General features: G+C 36.7%; 1 protein-coding gene across 2 annotated transcripts in view; it reads right to left on the reverse strand.

The window, feature by feature from the left end:
- The window catches only part of DPP10 (dipeptidyl peptidase like 10), a 555,621-nt gene that overhangs the window by 132,898 nt on the left and 403,551 nt on the right, over nt 1–19,172 (reverse strand). For both annotated transcript variants that reach the window (XM_074873697.1, XM_074873696.1), the window contains exon 5: nt 11,757–11,831. In XM_074873697.1, coding sequence (XP_074729798.1) covers nt 11,757–11,831 — 75 coding nt within the window. The remainder of the gene's footprint in view (nt 1–11,756; nt 11,832–19,172) is intronic.

A 19,172-nucleotide genomic window follows, 5' to 3' on the forward strand; every position in this document is an offset into this window, starting at 1 on the left:
TTCCTACTTCCTCCTCCAAGCTAAGTTTAGAAAAAGGTGAATTTTTGCAGGAATTAACTATATAAGGTCCTAAATGCTCCAACAAAACTTTAATGTGAGTTCAAGATGTCGAGCAGAACTTGTTAGATCACAGTTTCAGACACAGCCATCCTCAGGGGACAGTACAGAGACAAGGAATTACCATAGGAAATGCTGAGATTCAGATGCGCTTAGCACACAGCATCGGTTACTTATTTTCTCTACTCTGTGAGTCTGGGCAGCGTGGCAGGGGAAGACCAGGGAGAGATGCAAAGGCCCTGATCATCTTCTAATTACTCCTTGATCAAAAATCCCAAAGAGAAAACAGCTGATGTGAGTAGGAGCAGTACCAGTCCAACCCCAACTTCCCATGAGGGAGAAGAATAAATTCACTCTCACTGCCCTATGCAGCCTCTTAAACACATTAAACACAGCAGGTTCACATACATGTCAGCACAATGAAGGAAGGGTCTTAAAAGAAAACATGGACAGATGAAGTTGACAGTGATAAGAACTTGAGTCAATTCTTGTCTCAGCATCCACAAGAACCAGCTGAAGGTCACATTCAGGAAGATTTCCACTGGAGGAAAATGTAGTTTTAAAATATCTTTAGGATAATGACACTGAAAACAGCAATTAGAACCACTGCAAGCTGGCAGTGCATCAGGGCCAAGTGAATTGCACCCAAAACGCTACAGAAAATAACAATGATGATACTGAGCTGTCAAAAGTCTCTGTCACGGCTGTCCCTAAAGAGAGGGAACACCATGGGAAGCAAGATCACTAATGTTCACACAGGTGCAAACAACCTACAGACCTAAAGGCTGACTTACAGCACAGATGAGCCTCTGGAAACATTGATAGATCTATCCTCTACAAGTTCCTGCGGAAAATCCTAGCAGCACACTGTGCCTTACTCTCTGTCCACCTGGCTGATGCTGTCACACTACAAAGATGACTTTTATTACATTTGTGTGATAGGTAGACAAAAGCTGATCCAAAAGCCCATTTTAAAGTCAACAGAAAAAGTTCCACTGACTTTAATGGCATTTTCATCAAGTTCAGAAGTGATAAGCACTTTAGGTGCCTGCTAGATAAAGGTTGATACTTAAATATAAAGTTAATGATATTGCCTGCACAGTGAAAATGAAAGACTGTGGAAGCAAATTAAATTCTGATGTGTTTGCACTGGTTCTCCAAAATGTGACGAGCAGCTTTGGAACTTCTGTGGCACAAAACACCCTCCAGTTTCATGACCATTTTTGTATAGGCATTTGAGATCGGCAAATATTCTCTATGGGACAGCTTTTAAACATGTTTGCTCATGTTCTGGACCATTTGCCATTGCTACGGGTTGTCCTTACCACAGGTACTGATACTTGAACTTGCCTTTGGAGTGACTAATTTGTTCCAAATAGGTGCTGGAATTGTAAGATTTCAAGCTGCTTGGTTTTATTCTACTTATGAAAACAAGCCAAAAAAAGCCAAGACCCCCCTTTTGCATATCAAGCAATTTGAGTGAATGCACAATACAAAAAGTCTTCCTTCAAGACTAAAAACATTTCTTGATTAAGAATGTTACAGTTGCACTTTTAGTTTGTGCATTAGATTTTTCTGTCAAGGAACTTGAAATTTTGAATTAAAAAGCAGTTGCAAGTCTTTGCTGCTGTGATTTTTTATGTTTTAAGTAACTCTTTTTTCCAACTTGTCTATTTTAAGCAAAATTTAATTATTATTCAATGTGCACCACTGATAGAGACAGAATTATGCAGAATAACTGAAAAAGCAGATTTATTTTTTTCCCCTCTCACATTTTAGAATAATTGGTTTCCAGATCTGGCCAGCCTGTTTGACTATTTAATCATAATAAGAAGTAATTGTGAAGCTTCAGTCAGAGCTTAGGTTTCTCCTTCATCTGATTTTCCTTATTTTGCAGAGCACAAACATTTCAGAACTTCTTCCAACCAAATCTGACTGCTGCGGTGAGAATTGTATCCATTCATTTATCTGGAGAGGCACAGGATGAGATTTCTCATATACACAAAGGTATAGAAACATTTGGAGATTAAGAATCTAAGTGAACATAAAAGAAAAGGATGAATAAATGGTTTAAGGAATATTTATGTATTATTTGGCACTTTATGAAACTGGACATTGGGGCAGACATTTGACATTTGTTTTCTTTCTTGGGAACTGTTCCAAAAAAATAAAGGGTTTTTGGTTTTGGTTATTTTTTAAATCTCAGGGAACTTTATCTCAAGGGGGAATACTGATGACATGATAATACTGACTCACAGACTCACGCAGATTGAAAGTATCTTAGGAAGTCAGTCTAACTTCCTGCACAATGCAGAATCAACACTGAATCCAGACCAGGCGGCCCAGGGCTTGGTCCAGCTGGGTCCTGAAAGTGCACAGCCTCTCCGGACAAAGTTTAATTATGCCTGATTGCATTTAACAAATGAAATAAGATAAGCATATGATGTTTGGGGGGTTTGATTTCAAGATAGCATCACTGACACACTTCTGTCAAAAGATCTATGACAACACACAGAAAACTAGAAAAGTATTAACTTATTTCTTTTCTATATGCTTCTACTTTGTCCATATTGTTATATAAATTCTAGGTTATTTTAAAATAAATATTTCAACCTATATTTAAATATATGCATTTATTTTTATATATGTATATTTAAATACATCCTCATATACATTTAAAATGTGAAAAACAACGGCTCCTCTACACAGAGATTTGGTTTAGCTTTTCTAAAGAAATAGCTATTCTGCTATTAATGTGACTTCAACCACATGCTAGCAAATCAATCAATATTGTGGAATGCCTCTTAATTTCTATTTTTAAAATTATTTCTAACAGTCAAAGGCAAAATATGTCAAAACTTTGGGCTTCTAGACTATGCTTAAGTATTCTATTTCATATATCAAATGTATCTGAAAATGATTTTTTTATCAAATGTTGCATTTAGAAAAAAAAAATGAAACTCACTAATTCACCCCTAGTTTGTAACTCTAATTTCTAACACTGCAGCCAAAGAAAGATGTTAATTCCTTTTGGTATAAAATTCATGACCACTAACAACATATACTAGTTTGAATGCAAGACTAATATTCTGAATGTGTGATCAATGACTATTTTAAGATTAAGTGACCATTTGGGATTACATTTATCAATACTAATGGTATCTTATTTAAAAGTTTAATGAGAAAGCTATAATGCATACCACGTTTCTCAGTAAGATACATTATTATTGAATTTTAGATAGAGGATATTATGAAAAATGAAATAAAAGCAAAAAAACCCTATTGTTTAAAATGGATTTTCTAAGTGTATTGAACACATGAACTGGACAGTAGGCATTTGTTAAGAGGCCTACTCTTTAAGTAATTCAATCTTGTTTATTTTCCGTACATATAGAAAGAGTATGTCTTTAAGTTAGATCTGAAATGACTCATTATGGAACATGCTGATACCTACATCATAAAAACCATACATGGCATTTTCAGTAAAATGTTTTAACATAATGGGTCAGTCAGATCCATGAAGTGATTTTGCTCCTCAGAAGTCATTTATTCACTGTATTTGAAGACGTGAGCCAGCTCTTGTATTAGAGAAATCAATAAGTGTAGCAGTTGAACTAACAATGATTCATGCTCAGGGTAAAACCCGTCAAACTGAGAGATGTGTAAAATATTCTTTTAGTCCATATTCTTTTGGTAGCAAGGAAGGAAATTATCTTTTGGGAGCATGGAACAAAGAATTTTTAAAAACAGATGGGTGTTATCAGTTGACTGTAGTTGCTTGTGGTGAACTCTGGCAGATGTTAATCCAAATTAAAGCTCTGTTCAGATTTTCTAGCTTCTAACAGCTACTAATACAGTCTCCAATTAGGACTCCTAACAGTCCTTGCCCTGGTATTTATTCAGGCTGTCCTTGGGGTTTTTTATGTAAAAACAAACCAACCAACCAACCCACCCTTATTTTCCATTCAGCATTGCTGAGAAAGACTTGTTCTCACAGACGTGTGATAAAAATATCACTATACAATTGTAAAACTAGCTTACAATTGTACACTATTTCTGCTAACACCATTAGTACACACAACAGATTGTAGAAAGAGAAAAAAACCCACCTTTTAAACCAGTGTTTTTTTGTCTATGGGTTGCAATGGACAAACCCTTCACTTACCATGTGGACATTTCTGCATATTATCAATGCACAGAAGAGAAATAGGAAGGATGTGATAGGATTGGCAGTTTCACAGCAGAATCTAGAACTTATGCTGTATAAAATAAATTGTACCTAGATTAAGGGAACTGCTGACATAAGTAGTGTAATATTGCCTATTTATACAGCATTAGCACACAGGGATTCCAGTCCCTGTGGGTAATTATATGATGTAGGAATACGACCACATCAAAATCAGTTATGTTAAGACTGAGTTTCTAAACTGCTGGATCATGGAAACTCAGCTGGGCACTACCTAAGTCTTCCTGAAATAACAGTATTCATATTTGATAAGAATGGCAATATTATTGAAAATAAATACTTTTTCTGTCAATAAACATTTTGTCTGAAAAGTTAAATGCCCTAGAATCCATTTTTACTGAACAATAGCAAAGCATCGTGTTCTTTTTTCAATACTGTCTTTGAACAAGAAGTTGAAAACACAAATTCTGATTTTTCAACTCTGGCAATTCTGAATGAGAAAAAAAGAGTCATCTTCTATCTTAATGAGAATTATTTATTTTGTTTACTTATAAAACTTGAGGTTGAACAGCAATCCTGTAAATATGAATGGAACAGAGAGATCCCGTAAGTTTTTGAAAAGCATGTCTCATGTGGTTTCCTATGAAAAGTGGAGTTTGATCTATTTTTTTTTCAACTGTTATACAAGGCTGAACCTACATACATGAATCAACATGTCAGCTGAGGAAATTAAGCACTTTCTAGAAGAAATTAAAAAAACCTTTCTGAAAAATAGGTAAAAGGATGCATATGGATGTGTATGTGACATGACAGCTTCCATATTAGATTCAAAAAAACAGTGGAAGCATCGAAATAGTACATTGGTTCCCCTACCTTTTTAGTTCAGAATTTTTTAAAAAGAAGAAATTTTGACGGTTCACCTGCTGTTCTGCATGTGATCATAGTAAAGCCCTGGCAGAGAGCGGTTCCATCATCCCATCACAAATACACCAATAATGTAAATATAATAATGCATATATAAAGACAAAAGAATGCAATAGATATCCAGATACTCCAGGTATAACTCTGCTGCTTCTAATAAGTAATCAGCTCGTATACTGTCTGATGAATTGAATTCAAGTACTTACAGCACTGCAATTCAACATGGATGAAGTGTTAGAAGGCTATTTATTAGAAATACTAAACAAACATCAATGGCCATGATTCTCCACATAAAATACATCCTTTCTGTTTTCCCCATCTTCTGTTTATGGGGACTGGTGGTTATTATGTGTTGCCACATAATTTAGACAAAACCCTAGACAGAAGTAGGACACTACATATTCATATGAATACTCACTCCTATGGGGTAATTCATGATAGCACATAGTGTCACCAAATTCCTTTAATCACATATTACTACAAAGGACATCACCTCTTCAGGCAAAGACCTTGCCTTTTTATATCTTTAAAATGCCTTGCCTATCTGTGGAGCTATATAAAATAAAGTCAGATCTATGTAATAGATGAGTAGTATGCCAAGATCACCTATAGCCTAGCTATTATGTTAACAAATTTTAATCTATCCAGCTAAAATGTCAACTCAGAGCAAAACATCAGCCTTTAAAAGGGGAAGATTTGAGCAGCCCACTTCCATGAATAGCTCAATATCTGACCTTCTAAGGACCTAAACCTGTCATATCTAAGAGAGAAATAAAATATATCACAAAAATATTTGCAAGAAATAACTTCAAATTTTGGGGGTGAATCTCATTTAAAATTCCCTTATTTTTTTTCTCACTGCCCTAAAGCTGACCAAAACTGGTCTTTCATGTTCTTGATGAGAGAGAAAGAAGAATGGGAAAGTCATGTCTGGATCAGACTTTATGATCTCCTAAGTTCAGGAGTGTGCACATGCATGATTTGCTTCTGGACTCATCTCAAAATGAACAAATGAAAGATGAAAGATCACCCTGAGGACCTAAGGAAATGCATATGAAAAACAGGTCTGTCTAAAGAACCATGCATTTCTGGAGGAAAAAGCTGATAGTATGAATTTTATCTCAGATCTTTACTTCATAGTGCTACAGTGCTATTGTTGTCCAGATCACTGCTGGTTTAAGAAGTCTTTTGTTATTCTTTTGTACTGAATAATAATCTTGTTGAGAAAACACTGTTTCCATGTGTTAGAAGACAGATTTCATTTCATCTTTGTTATGTATATTTCCAACCATTAGCTGAAGAGCATTATCTGGAGTACCAAAGTCAGATTTTCATAAGCACTGTGTAAACTATCTTGTTGAAAACACCTGCACATGTTAACATCAAATGGTGTCTTGATAAAAAATAAGACATAATGCAAGGTAATTTCTTTATCATTCAATTTTTGCAGAAAAAAATCCAATAATTAATTTCACTGACCAAAAAGATTACTGACAATTGAACATTATTTTCCATCTAATTGGTAGAAAGATAATCTCCTAATGCAGAACAGATAATCATAATTTAAGACTTCATTGAATTTTTCCCCTCAAGGATTCTTCTAATCTCCAAACACCTGAAGATCCTTTCAGTGCACTCAAGTAAGCTAGTATCAGAGGCAATCTCTAAAAGCTTGATGAACATGTCACTTATTGCCGTTTGCCCTCCATTCACTGTAGACTGTGGTCAGTATTCCCTATCATTATCCTCTAAAAATAGATAAGTATAGCAGCAAAGGGATGACAGGCATCAGCACACAGCAGATAAATAACTTATTTCTCTTGGGGTTTTCTCCGCTTCAAGCACTGTGTTGGACTCTTGTCTTTAATATATTAAACTACAAAGATTCAGAAATACTTTTGAAATATTTTTCATTCTTACTGAATGACTGATGTTTAGGTGTAAAATGATTCTTCTCCTACCTTTCTGAAGAGGATTGGATTATTCTTCATCCTGATCTTACCATAAGAATTATTAAAAGCTATTTTCATGGTGCTTTAAGCTGAATACATTGTTTTATTAAAATTCTCTAGCTAAAATGATTATAGTTTGAAGCCCTAATTCAGGAAAACATTTCCTTTTTTACAGAGTGTATAAATGCTTATGCTTCTAAACTAGAGCTGAACTTTAATCTGTTTTTTAAGCACATCTCTGAACCAAAAGCTAAAAAAAACCCCGCATTTTGCATTGAAAGCAGAAAATGATGCATTAGTAATAGTAAAGAGAATACGTAGTAAAAATTATTGGAAGTTGGTATTCAAAAGGGATTTGAAAGCAGGGAGAAGGAAAGGACAGTTTGTAGGAAAAAAAAAGTCACAAGGAAGGGATTATTAAATCAAAAAACAAGGGGACTTACAAAGAAAAAGAGGAACTGATCTCATTTACTGCTTCACTTGCTCTTCTGTGGCATATTATGTTCTAGCAAGAGCATGGGGAGAACATGCTTATGATGTCTGAACAAAAAACCCATTAATATCCAGAATAAACCTTATTTTCATTTCACATGGACTCAAGGGACAACTCACAAGGTATAACCTTCTGCTGAGGGACACCGAAGTTCCCTAATGGTAAAAGAATTTCTTAGGACCTCATGCTCACTGCACTTCAAATTGCGAATTTACTGCCCCATTCTTTATCATTAATGCAAGAACAGAGTGTCAGATTTCCATTTTCTAATCAAAACTATAAATCACTGGTGGTCACTATGGAACACCACCACCAGCAGAGTGAGAAAAATTTTAAATGTCATTTTAACACAGTATTTATTAAAAGCAATGATGAAATAACCTTTTCTCTGGAAATTTCAACTGGCTTAGATGCTCTGCTCTCAGAGCATCGCATTCTTTGCTCATACCTTGACAATCTTCAAAGGAAAATCAAAAAGATATAGCACTGCAAAACTGTCCCTTCTCTGCATACAATATGTACAATGGTTTCCCTGCTGCTGTGTTCACACTGTCCCAGAAGAATCAGGATGGCAGGACATTCAGCAAGAATGTATGTGTTCATTTCTCAAATTAGTTCCTACTTACTGATCTGCTGCCTTGCAAAACGAGCTTCTTCCAGTGATGCCAACCAAATTACAGTGAGTGACAGAAAGTCAGTCTGAACTACACATAGTCGATCCACACAAGTTTTGCCAAAGTCAAAAAACTTGGAGAATTGATGAAAGCATTTCAGAAGTGTGGAGAACTATGGAGTACTGCAGCAAAGAACACACAGAAAGTACCTCTAAAATTGCCACAGCCTTCTGTTAAAAAAGAAAAAGCCAGACAGCCACAGTGCTTACACTGGTAATATTGGCTTACATTCTGTGACCTGCTATGATATAGATGGAGTCTGATGTCCAGAAATCAATTTACAACACACTGAATTCCTTAGCAAAGGAATTTTCTTGCATATGAATTTTATAGAGCTATATCAAAACAGCTGCTATGCTACATGAAATGGTTTTGTTCCTTCTATTAAGCATGATTTAAATGATTCATTCAATTATTACTTTTGTATTCAAAGATGGCTTATTTTCATGCAGATTTATGTCCCGTTATGCATAGAGGACATTCTTAATTGTGCTGAAACAATTGCAAATTTAATTAAAGTTTGCCATTCCAAGCATAAAATAGATTAAAGAAAATGCTGACAACAGTAAAATAAATATTCAACTATTTAATTTAACTCAACATTTATTTTTAATCCAAACATCAAAATAACCTTGTTTCTAATTACAGTTGCATGACAAAATGTCTTGAAGAAACATTTGTCTCTATTTTTCTCCAATCTGTTCAGCTGAAACACTCTAGCTTATTTATAAAACTGTTGATTAATAAATCTGTTCCAGCTGTATTACTGTATGTTACAAAGAACCCAGATTAATGTATGTAAACAACCATTATAATTTTAAAACCCCAAAGTCTTGACAGTCTGCAAAACCAGAAATCCCATCAAATACATGATAGTGCAATTATACACCTAAATCTTAACAAAGAAGAAAAAATAAGGGTCAAAGATAGGCAGTAAAATCCAGGGGTCTGTGGCAATTTACAGCAGATTGTGAGATCAACTAGATGTTTACAATAAGTTACCTACAGTTCCTTGAACTGGGTATTGTTAAAGACTCAACCATGTGAGATATGAAGAAAGAATCTGGCCTGATGCTACTGAAAGTAATTTGAAAATCTCCAATTAAGTTATGCCATTTAATATTAATTTTAATTTTACAGGCAATAAATTTAATAATTTATAGTTAACAGCTGGGGGAAGAAATAAGGTAGACAGGTGGATTTCCTCTCATCCAGACCCAGTAAGTCTGGCTCTGACAGAAAAAAGAAGAATGAACACTAACTTAACCCATCACGTTATTTGGAAGCATTACTTATGCACAAATAAAGAGGCTTTCCAATACATTGCATATCTTTTCCCCAGCAGATTTTGAGAAAACAGAAGTGCCTCTCCAGCCTAACAAATATCCCAGTATCAGAATATTTGGAGGAAAAAAGGCTTTTTACCACATGTTCACAACAATGGTTTTTGTAACTTCTGAGAGAATTGGCTTACACTCTTTTTGGTTATTTTCCATTCCACCCTAAGCAACAGGTAATTCTCAGGAGGTAACAGACTTCAATGGCATTATTATTATTTACATCTGACTGACAACAAACAGCTATTAACCAATTTTAGCACCATCACCACCACTTCTAGGGGATGTAACAATCACAGTATGCTTGTGGTTTGAAAGCCATGAGCCCAGCTGGAGCACTCAAGAGTAAGCATCACAAGCCTCATCCATGACTACCAGCCATAAACTGCTTGCCAAACCCTGTTCACTTCTCATTTTAATTACTTCTTGTCAATATACTTGAGCAAAGAAAACAACTAGATGCAAAATGTAAACGCTGAAAAGCTCATCCCTCTAGATACTACCAGGAACTGGACTATAAAAGGACAAAAAAGTTTCTTCTTGCAACAAAACCAAGAATGAAATATGGAAAGGGAGTTCTACTGCAAAGTGATATATTCAGCATTTATTGAGAGCAATTTGCTCATCAATGGACCATGTTTACTGTGGGGCAGGGATTCACCCCTGGTGTTACTACATTTAGATGTAGTAAAGTGTGATGCATACATTCATGTTTTCCTTATTTTTCTCTATCAGCTAGATATGCTATTCCTAAGAAAATCCCAAACAAACCAACCCATCCAAAATGAAAATTTCAGTAGATCAAATAAGGAAATTAAGACAGTATGAGGGATTACTAAATTCTTTCACACAATAAGAAGTAATCAAGAAGGGAAACAGCAAGGAGCAAGTATTTTTCAGAGAAAAATCAAACTGGAACCCTTCACAATAAAAAACAGTGAACTGAACAACAGCAGTTCTTTTCTGGTTTATTGATATATGCATACCATAAAAAGAGCTTGATCCAGAATCCACTAGAACTGGTAGAAGAAAAACGTATTTGGATCTAGTATCAAGTAAACCAATAACTTTACATCAACACCTTTAGAATATTTCTGATCAGCTTTTAGCACATTTTTCAGTTTGCAGATATAAGTATCAAAGCTTCAGGCATACAAATCAAAACAGCATTGTCACTAGAAGGCCAGAAAAATTTGTATACTGACTTGGAAATGAATATTTTACTGTTCTAAGAATTGCAATCCACAACACACAGCTATCATATTATCAGTTACCAACACAAAACAATAAGTAAACTACCATATTGTAGTATAATATGATAAACAATAGTAATCTTTTCTCATTTCTAAACATTGACTTCTGATATTAAGGTCACAGGTATTAACAGATATTTTTAAATTTTACTTTTACAAAATAATTAAAAAAAAAAAAAACACCACCCAAAACTACCCAAACTTACTTGAAAAACCACTGAGTCTATCAAACCAGAACTATTCTGTAATGAAAAACATTTTGTATTTTAATAGCACTTTTTTATGCAAACACCAATATGCACAGAGGAAATTCTGAAAAACCATTTTCAATTTTGTTTGCATTTACAAAACTCTATGTGGTATTATTGACTGAAACTCTTTTTGACAACATAATAGCCTACAAAAATCTCTAAATACTATGAGAAACAAGGAATACACTGCATTATATAGTACAAGAGACTTTCAGACTATCAGGTTTCAGACTACTGAAGCCAACAATAAAACTTCCATGACATGAATCAGCCTAGATTTTTTTTTTAGTATAGTCCATAAATGACATGTACTCCCATTTAAAATGGGAGGAATAGCAAACTATAGGCTTTCACATAATCAGCTAGTAACAGAACAGTTCAAGGGTTATGAAACTTCTACTACAAAAACCAGCATGACACTTCAGAGGAGCCATGGCAATTTACCTCAGTTGAGAACCTTTCTGTACACACTTAAATACACACTTCACCATCATTGCATCGGAAGGTTTTGGGAAGAGAAATCAACTATATGAATCATATTCTTTTATGTGGAATCTCAAATAAAATATCAAAACAACAAGCATTTCAGAGTTTTAATTTAGAGGCTCTTTGATTATGAATAGTTGGCTTACCTGTTTAACATCATATGCAAGAAGAACAAATCTTAAGTCTGGTGAAACAGAGTATCTTGATGCTTTAAATGTTACCTAAAATGAAGTAACAGTAGAAGTGAGTTTTCAAGAAGAAGGATAATTTTTTCCAAATATTTTTACAGTTAATTTAAGAACTTCCCATTCATAAAACAGATCTGGTTTAGAACATCTATGCAATTTTCACAAAAGTAGGACTCAAATAATTCTTAGTCTATTTTGCTGGTTTCAGTACAATGGCAACACATGCATCTGGCTTCAGCACTAAATACCAATTAAAAAGCTGAGGAGTTTTTTATCATGATTGCAAGCACTAAGCTCAAGGATAACAACTATAACCCATTCATTTCAGGAGGGTGAGGGAAGTCACTTTGGTTGGTGTGTACTTCAGGAATGATTATACGGCAGATTCATCACTAGGTTAGGTCTAAAGGTAACATACAAGAAAAAGAACAGGTGTGCACTATGTCTCTATTGCTCTTCTTTTAACACCACATACATAAACATTTTGCAAGACAACTTGCACTAAAGAAAAACTCTTTCTTATATGAAAGAAAATGCTTAGTGGAGAGCAAAGTGAAACATAAGGTAGCATTATAAAACTAATATTGCTTTACATCTATCCAAGACTACATGACACCCAATTGAATTCAGGACTGTAATTTAATCAAGGGGTAATGTTGATGTCTGAAAGACTTTAATGTATCTAATAATTGAGGAAGATAAGAATGTGCTTTAAAGGGAACCAAAGGAAATAATTTTAAATTAATCTCAAGACATCTATTTGCAGAATGAAAGGAAAAGGGAGAAGTGGAAAATGCAGATAAGGACAGAAAAAGTAGGATAGAACAAATAAGAGAACCACAAAGGTACAAGCTGAAAGAAAATAAAATAATAGCTATGCATAACAAGATCTCTCGACTGTTCAAAGGAAGGCTTTCCCTTATTTTACTTCTTAGGCATCCTGTTCTGTTTAGCCTAATCATCATAGAATGGTTTGGGTTGGAAGGGACCTTAAAGATCATCCAGTCCCACCCCACCTGCCATGGGCAGGGACACCTTCCACTAGACCAGGTTGCTCAAAGCCCCGTCCAACCTGGCCTTGAACCCTTCCAGGGAGGGGGTAGCCACAGCTTCTCTGGGCAACCTGTGCCAGTGTCTCACCACCCTCACAGGAAAGAATTTCCTCCTTAGATCTAATTTAAATCTACCCTCTCACAATTTAAAACCATTACCCCTTATCCTATCACGACACCACCTGAACAAGAGTCCCTCCCCATCTTTCCTGTAGCCCCCTTGAAGTACTGGAAGGCCGCTACAAGGTCTCCCCAGAGCCTTCTCTTCTCCAGGCTGAACACCCCCAACTCTCTCAGCCTGTCCTCACAGGGGAGGTGCTCCAGACCCCTGAGCATCTTCGTGGCCTCCTCTGGACCCACTCAGCAAGTCCGTGTCCTTCTGATGTTGGTGCCCCCAGAGCTGGACACAGCACTGCAGGTGGGGTCTCACGAGAGCAGAGTAGAGGGGGAGAATCCCCTCCCTCGACCTGCTGGCCACACTTGATGCAGCCCAGGACTCGGTTGGCTTTCTGGGCTGCGAGTGCACATTGCTGGCTCACAGTCAGTTCTCCATCCACTAATACCCCCAAGTCCTTCTCTGCAGGGCTGCTCTCAGTCCACTCATCACCCAGCCTGGATTTGTGCTTGGGATTGCCCTGACCCATGTGCAGGACCTTGCCTTTGGCCTTGTTGAACTCCATGAGATTTGCACGGTCCCACCTCTCCAGCCTGTCCAGGTCCCTTTGAATAGTATTGCTTCCCTCCACTGCTAAACTAATGAACTGAATAGGGGTTTAAGGTACACAAACCAGAAGTCACAAACTAATACATTCAGAGTAAAAAGAACAAGCAAAAGCTAATCTTCCAATAAACTGGGAAGATTCTATGTGTTGATACAGAGATTAAACTCAGGCTCCTAGGTTATATAATTAGAATCAAGCTATTCAAAGAAATCAAAGAGAAAAAATTAGTTTTGAAGATAAACTGCATTAGTTTGATGCAAGAGCATGACAGTATCAAAAGTTAGAACATAAATCTGCAGTCTTGAGGAAAGAACAGAAAACAAACCTAAAGCATCCTTTTGTATCTATAAAGCATTCAGAACAGATTTCTACTGTGCTCAAACTAGCTCATATGAGTTAAACACCTTTAAGCAGAGACTATGTCAATGACAATCTATGAATAACATTCCCTTTTCTTGGCACATCACTGAAAACATTTTTAGATGTGAAATTTCTCTGCTTTCTAGCAGTTGATTAATTATTGCCCCACTACCTCAGTCTTCAGCAATATATAACCCAGGCAGCTTTCCAAATTCATTCTCAGGGAGTACAGTGCTTATGATTTCATGCATTTAGTAAAAATCTTCAGTCACTGATTATGCCACCACAAAAGTAATGATGCACTTAATGCAAACACCTGAGTAGCTCAGCTGCAAACTACCGGCAGTTTGAGGCAACACCAGCAAGAGCTACTCACATATTCTATATCCAAGTGTAGAGTCTTGTGGATTTGGGATTTAAAAACATTTGAATCCTACTGAAGATGACCTTTTTCATTCAGCTTGCACTCACCTGAAAAACTCTGTTTGCCTCCAGAAATGCCTCAGACACATGGTACACATGCAATGCCAACAAGCCATAATCTCTTGATTGCAGGTAATGACATTATTCTTGTTAAAAGGAGCATAAAGCTGTTTCATACTTTTTAAAGTTTCACTTAAGAAACAAAATTAAAATTAGACCAGCGGAAATCATGTGTTCCTTGCCAAAGCTGACAGCAATGCTGATTTCTTTAAATTATCATAAAAACATAATTAGTCCATTTTTTAAAGCTGGATTTACAATCAAGACTTTAAGGAAATATATGTTTAATTCTCATAGAATTTCAGAGAGATTTAAGTGATTTAAAGTCACTTAAAGTGATTTGAATTTCCTTAGAGTTCTGTTTTGGGGGTTTTGGGTAAAGACAAGCACAATTTTGGCAATAAATTCAGAAACTGTCTCCTCGTATGCACAGAAGAAGCCCTTCTAGTTTAATAACAGGAAAAAAAAAATCACCGGACTCATTCCTCCTGCCTTATACTGCAAGTAAGCTCACAGTCTGTGAGTACACTAAAACAAAAGACAGATTTCAGCTTTTCCCCATAAACATGTTTAAGGTATTTCACCAACCAACAGATGACTGACTCCATGGCTGAGGAGATAAGATCAGCTGGTGATGGGCTTAAAAGAAAGTTTCAGTCCCTGCTGTAGGAGGCGAGACATATGCCACTCAAGCCCTTGGGAGGCCAACTACTGGGACAGTCACTACAGGGATTAGATATATTTATTCATTAAAAAGAAGTTTGTGAAGAGTCTCACCCCAAGTGTTTGTTCTCTTCTCAGGAGAACATATTTTTGAGTTTTAAAGAAAAATATCATATTGGAAACATTGGGAATTAAAAAACCTCTGGTGTCTTGTTATCAAAAATCTGGAGGATGCTTGTTGTGCTATCATGTCTGCATATCTGCAACTTTTCAAGCTTCTTGCTTTGTCAGGAGCTATTTAGTCTTTGTTCAGAAAGAGAGACCTAATGCTGCCCCTTATGAATATGCCTCTATGGTTTAGCTGAGCTTGATCTCTGAGAAATGTAGCTCTGGACAAAGAAGCTCTGAAACAGGGAGAAATATAGCTGCCTAATTAGGTATGGTCCCTGGATGCAGAAGCAGGGCTAGTTTCCCTGCACAGTATCAGCTAGTTAGGAGACTGGGGTAATTCAACACAGTGCTGCACTCTGCCTTCCATATGCACCCTTACCACTTTTCAAACCACAACAGAGGAAAGGCAGAAGAGACGGAAAAAGGGAAGGTAATTTCCTTATGTCCCTAATATGTGTCAGTTCTACCTAGCCACATTGAGACTTAAAATCCTTATGAAAACCATCAGCTGTATGCAACTAGAAAACACTATGACTAGATAAACTGATGGAATTCCTAAATTAGTTACATTTCACACTGTTGCATAATTCTGAGCCAAAACCAAATGCTTTTGAAAGACCTGTACACTGTCTTCCCTTCTTAATTCACAAATCTGTCATCCGTTTTTCCTATATTGCTGAATTTGACATCATTTAACTTTTTCAGACATGAAAGAATGATCCTATATCTGATCTTGCCTTCCTCACCCAACCAAAACCCCACTGACTGCATAATTAGGTCTAACCATATTAAACATTCCATTTCTAGGTCTCTTTGAAAAACCTCACGTGACAAGAGTTTTAATTCTTCTCCTGGCAGTGAGGCATGATGTGATGATCCCATGGACAAGCAATGACTGCTAGTCTCACTGTCACCATAGTTTGCAAGGGTAAAAGCCAAATGGAGGCAAAAGGACACAGTGCATTTAAACAGTCTTTTGCCCTTCAGCTTTCCAGCTTCCTTTTCTCATCCATATTCCAAATTTTTCTTGCTAAACGTAGTTTTGCATGGAAAGAAAAGAAGATGAGAACAGCTTGAGACAGTAAGAGTGAAAGCAAAAGTGATTCTGCAACAAATAAACATTAGAGACAATCCCCCCCCCCACACACACAATTGGTTTCCACCTTTCCATATGGATGATTAAAATGGAAAACAAAATGCTGATGAACAATATATTCTCAAGTTTAACTTCCAATGTCAATATTTTGCACTGATTAATTATTTTTTTCATTTTGCATTTTATGTGTGTTTTGCTAACAGAAATACCTGTTATGATTGTGTTTAGGAGAAGTTTTAGGCTGGATTTAGGTTCTGCATCCTCAGCAGGGGCCCCTCAGTATCACCTTCCTTTTATTTCTTCTGTTTTTTTAAAGCCTGGTTCTGAGTTATTGATGTATTGGCTGCTCCCTTCATCTTTGCTCTAGTCTTTCACCTACTATAAAATGTTTTTACTATTTTTGTGGATTTTAACTACTATAACATTTAAATCAATGCCTTATTCATAGTCTTTCAATAATATGCTATAGAGCAAACAGATGGACGTTACCTATAACATACTCCAGCCCAGAGCTGTAAAAACATATCCTTAACACCCGACAAACACTTTATAGTATTCTTTTTTCATAGTTTCAGTTGGATAGTTTTAAGTGAAATAATACATCACAGTTAAAACCCATTAGAAGAAATTTTCACTTTGGTGGAGTTTACTTTGCTGTTGTTGTTGGGTTTTTTCCTTTAGTTTTACCCCTCATTCTGTTTCAGTTTCTTGTACTTCTACTTTCCCAAGAAACCTACATCTTCCACACTCCTATTATTATCCTTCTCCAATTATTGTTCAGTGCTCAATTACACACATTTAGGCTTTAAAAATTTTTGTTATTCATCCAGGATAAAAAATTTCAAGACCTTCAGAATGTTACTTTAAAGCCTGGTGGCAGTACTACTACTTAGGTACTCATACATCTCTTTATATCACATTACCTACATCTGTATCAGAATTTTAACTTAGTGGTATAACTGACCATTGATGTATGGGAGTTCATTAGCATTGTAGGTATTCAGCTCAACTCATCAGACAGGCCTTGACCAAATGGCAATGCATAAGAGGAATCAGATGGGACAGAATTACACTAGCTGCAAAATGAGAAGGCATTTGGCGTGTAGCAGTTTCCGCGGGTGGTGTCAGCAATCAAGTGAACAGTGGGATTTTCCTTCCATTACCACTGATGCGACTGAAGGGAGAAGATGGACCACGGGGAGGTTAGATGAGAGAGCAGTGGAGCATGGAGTCTAGCAGAAGAGCAAGCCTCGTAGCAGTAAAAACAGGAGACCTCTGAGAAGAGAGTCAGGTTGTAATTAGGAAAATGCACGATCCTTAGAATATTGAAAAAACATGTGCTTCCAAGGTTACATTTCTTAATGCACTATTTCTTGTGTCACCTGAGCATTTAATCTAGATCCAAAAATCCTGCAGTGCTATGTGCTGTAACTGTTAACACTCAGGTTTCCTATCCAGCTTAAAAGATGAATGTGCCTTAAATCATGATCTAAGCTAAACTCTACCCTATGGATGGGGGCCATCCTGGATGGGTGGTTCTCAGAAACACAAACCAAATTCCTCAAACCCACCTGAAACTCCTCATGCAGTCCCAAGTACTTTCATACACATGAGAAGGTGATTGTAGGACATTAAAAAGATGTGAACAGACCCGTGCAGCTCACAGGAGCCTCACACCATTGCCTCCCTAGTAGAAAATAATCTCTAATCAGTAAATCACAGAATTTTCTTCCTCCCATTCCCCATCTTTGATATAGTTAACCCTTAACTATTTTCTATATCAAGGAATGATCTCATCAGGACTACTAGTTAGAGAGATCCCACACAGAGCTACCCTCACCTGGCAGTTTGGAGTACCGTCCCCTGCATTTTGTATATTGAAGTATGTTTGTATGTCCTTCACTTGGACAAAACCCAGTGGCCACCACCAAACCACAGTGACTGCAAACCCTTACCCCTGTCAGGCTTCCCAATCTCTGTGCACAGTGGTGCACTGCAACAATAAACTCTAACTCATAAAAACCCCTCTACTGAAAAGGTTTTGCTGAGGGGGTTATTTAACATTTAGAGGAGCATGGGAGAGCAGAGATAATGTTGCAGTGTTCATAACCACCTATTTACAACATGTGTGGGTCATTAAAATGTCCAGTGTTGCAACAATTACTAATATTTATGTGGTTGTATAATGTTGTTTAATGTATTTACCATTATTCACCCTTTCATTAATCTCTTACGTGAGGCTCTTAAAATATAAGCATGTAAACTACTCTTGCAATTAAATCTGCATTAATCAACAAAGGACCTATAATTGCATTAAGATGCTGCACTGAGCTTACCCTCAAAAGAGGAAGGGGGTGTGGTGCTTGGGGAACGCAAAACAAAAAAAATATCAAAAATAGGAGAACGATCAACAAGCAGGGCTGTTTATGAACAACGCTTTGTAAAACACCACAAAACAGTCCCTGCCAAAGGCTCTGTTCAGACTAAAACTCTCATTCTCTGCTTTTGGCTGCAAGGCCTCCACAAGGTTTTCACAGCTGGGCTGCCACAGCCTGATAATGATTCATGAGCCAAGACTACTCCTGCTCTGCTCACCCTTCTGATGACATCCCCCAATTAGTAGGCAGCAAGAAGTAATCCTTCTCTCTCTATCCTTGTGTAAAAGATGGTCCACAGTAATACGACAATACAACACAGTCTAGGGTATAGTCCTGACAAGCCCCTGGAAACAGGTTTGCAACTGTAGTATTTGTTTGATGTGCACCAGGATATAATTTCCCCTGGTGCTTGAAAAGAGTTGTGGAAAGGCACCGAAATCAAGGGGGAG

Source organism: Strix uralensis, chromosome 6, assembly GCF_047716275.1.
Source record: "Strix uralensis isolate ZFMK-TIS-50842 chromosome 6, bStrUra1, whole genome shotgun sequence".
NCBI lineage: Eukaryota > Metazoa > Chordata > Aves > Strigiformes > Strigidae > Strix > Strix uralensis.